Here is a 2420-nt window from a genome sequence, read left to right on the forward strand (position 1 = left end):
GGCCCTAGCGGGCCTCGAACCTCTGATTAGTCTTACACGGTCTGCAACACGGGTCCATGGTTGTGGCAGCGTCTTCTGCCACTGGGCGAGTTGCTCCTGCCTCACGATTTGCAGCTGGGCGGGTGTCAGTTTCTCCCGAGCTGGATGGATGAGCTGAGCCATCGGGGCCTTCCCACTCTTGGTGTCTAGAGCGTCTCCAGAACCGCACTGCCGCCATGTTGCCGCTTGAGAATGTGTTTCTTTTGCATAATTCCTGAAGTGTATCTTCATTGGTTGTAGAAATTCTGGGTTGACAGTTCTTTTCTTTCAGTACTTCCCAAACTATTATTCTCCTGTCTTTTGATCTCTACTGAATTTGATGACAAATCTTGTCATTCTAGTATCGTCTTTTATTTTTTTCCCTCTTTGTAACCAATTCTCCTTTTTGATGAGACTAACAAAGGTTTTTTTTACATCTATATTAATGCATTTCTTTGCTCAGTTGTTTTATACTACTAAAATATCTTTTAGCTTCTGATTAATTTATTTATTTTTGACTAACAATGTTTGTGAAAAATTTTTGGGTATTTTAGGTCATAATACATGACTAATGTGTATATTTCAGATCATAAAATGTGACTAGGGATGTAAGTCTCTTAAGCATTAATTCCTTAAGATGGAACTACTTTGAAGACTTTGATTCCTCTTTTCTTAATTATATTTCACATGCTGTAAGAATAGCTTACCTTTGTGTGTCTGAATACCCTGATGTATGTATGTATGTATGTATGTATGTATGTATGTATGTATGTATATATATACATATACATAGTCAAGCTTGGTTTAAATGAAAGGACTTTGGACCGTTTCTACATCTAAATTATAACATGAAACTTGTTATTTGACCAAAGATACATAGTAGCCATTCCTTTTAAAAGTTGGCCACATGCTGTCAAGTTGGTTCCAAATCATATCCACCCTGCATAGGGTTTCCAAGGGAGTGGGTGATGGGTTTGAATTGCCAGCCTTATAGTTAGCAGTCCAGTGCGTACCCTATGGCACAATACTGACTACTCCTCTTACATTTGAGTTCATCCTCTTTCCCCATCCCAGTGCTACCAGCCTGCTCTCTCATCCTGTCAGTAGTCAGTGTAGGCAGAGATAACACCTGGCTCCATATTTATTTGGTGTTTTATAGACTCTGGTGACCTTCAAGGATGTGCTTGTGGACTTCACCGAGGAGGAGTGGACGCTCCTGAGCACAGCTCAGCAGATCCTGTACAAGCGGGTGATGCTCGAGAACTATAAGAACCTGGTTTTCTTGGGTAAGAGTCACTTCTCTTTTAGAAGGAAGATCTAGTTACTGTGAAGAGTTTGTGTCTTTGTTGATGAACAGTGTAGCTGTCTTGAGGCATGTTTCAGAGTTCAGGCTCGGAAATCAGGGACTTTGGGCCAAAAGTCAGGGCTTTTATTATACTCCATCTGCTTTTATGAAAAAAATGATTTTATTTTGTCAAATTTATGAAGTATGTATTTCTTTTGTTATCTCTGGACTTCCCCTAGCCTACTCTTCATAATCCCTGAGACCAAAAAGTTGGACTTGAGTCCTGGATGCTCTGTTGTTTGCACCTGGATCTCCCTCTACCCTTGCCCAGGTCTTTGTCTTTTCTTGTGACTAGGGCTTCAGTTTCCCAAACCAGAAGTGATACTCCGCTTGGAGAAAGATGAAGCACCATGGCTGATGGAGATTCACCAAGAGACCATTCCAGGTGAGAACCAGACAGGGATTTCTGCAGATCATAGCCCAGATGAGCAACGGTGAGTTAGAAACTCCAGAGATGATGGCTAACGAGCTCTCTAACAGCTCCATGTTTCTGAGAAGGCTGAGTTTCCCCATTTCTAGTCTATAGTTTTTTTCATTTTTAAGATGTATGCTAACCTAGGGAGTAAAAGTTTACAAAGATTTGACAGAAAATCGAGGTTTGATCCAGCTGTCAGCTGCCATCCTGCATGCGGTGACTCATCCCATATACACTATTTCCATCATCAGCCCTGGGATGAATCACTGTAGGATCCGTCTAGATTATAAATAAAGTCAAACAAAACAGCACAATACTACATTGTAGTCATTGTTGTAGGGTCAGGGAACTTCCCTTCCTTCAAAAGTAACTCTTGAGACGTGTTCTCTGGGGGTGTTTGGGAGATGACATTTGTATGAACTGTAATTTTTTTTTAAGCTTTTATTGTGAACTGAGTTGTAGTTTACGTGGCAGAACACCGGTTTTGCACTCAACAATCCTAATTTGTTTCCTTGCGAAGGTTAAAATCCCCGCCATGCACTATCAGCTAACAGTATTTGCTTCTATTCCCTTTTTTTTTTTTTTTAATGTTTTATTGTGAATTATATGATAGTTTACATGAGAGAACTTTAGTTTTACATT

The 2420-nt window shown here is 40.2% G+C and overlaps 2 protein-coding genes across 2 annotated transcripts in view; one reads left to right on the top strand and one right to left on the bottom strand.

The window, feature by feature from the left end:
* Positions 1-270, bottom strand: part of LOC102813999 (cytochrome c oxidase assembly protein 3 homolog, mitochondrial-like) — a 1250-nt gene extending 980 nt beyond the window's left edge. Inside the window, exon 1 of the mRNA XM_006874094.1 lies at positions 49-270. Within this exon, the coding sequence (XP_006874156.1) occupies positions 49-270 (222 nt within the window). The remainder of the gene's footprint in view (positions 1-48) is intronic.
* Positions 271-542: 272 nt separating this feature from the next.
* Positions 543-2420, top strand: part of ZNF10 (zinc finger protein 10) — a 24141-nt gene continuing 22263 nt past the window's right edge. Inside the window, exons 1-3 of the mRNA XM_006874095.1 lie at positions 543-563; positions 1178-1304; positions 1659-1748. Of these exons, the coding sequence (XP_006874157.1) occupies positions 543-563; positions 1178-1304; positions 1659-1748 (238 nt within the window). The remainder of the gene's footprint in view (positions 564-1177; positions 1305-1658; positions 1749-2420) is intronic.

This window comes from Chrysochloris asiatica, unplaced genomic scaffold (assembly GCF_000296735.1).
Source record: "Chrysochloris asiatica unplaced genomic scaffold, ChrAsi1.0 scaffold00261, whole genome shotgun sequence".
Classification (NCBI taxonomy): domain Eukaryota; kingdom Metazoa; phylum Chordata; class Mammalia; order Afrosoricida; family Chrysochloridae; genus Chrysochloris; species Chrysochloris asiatica.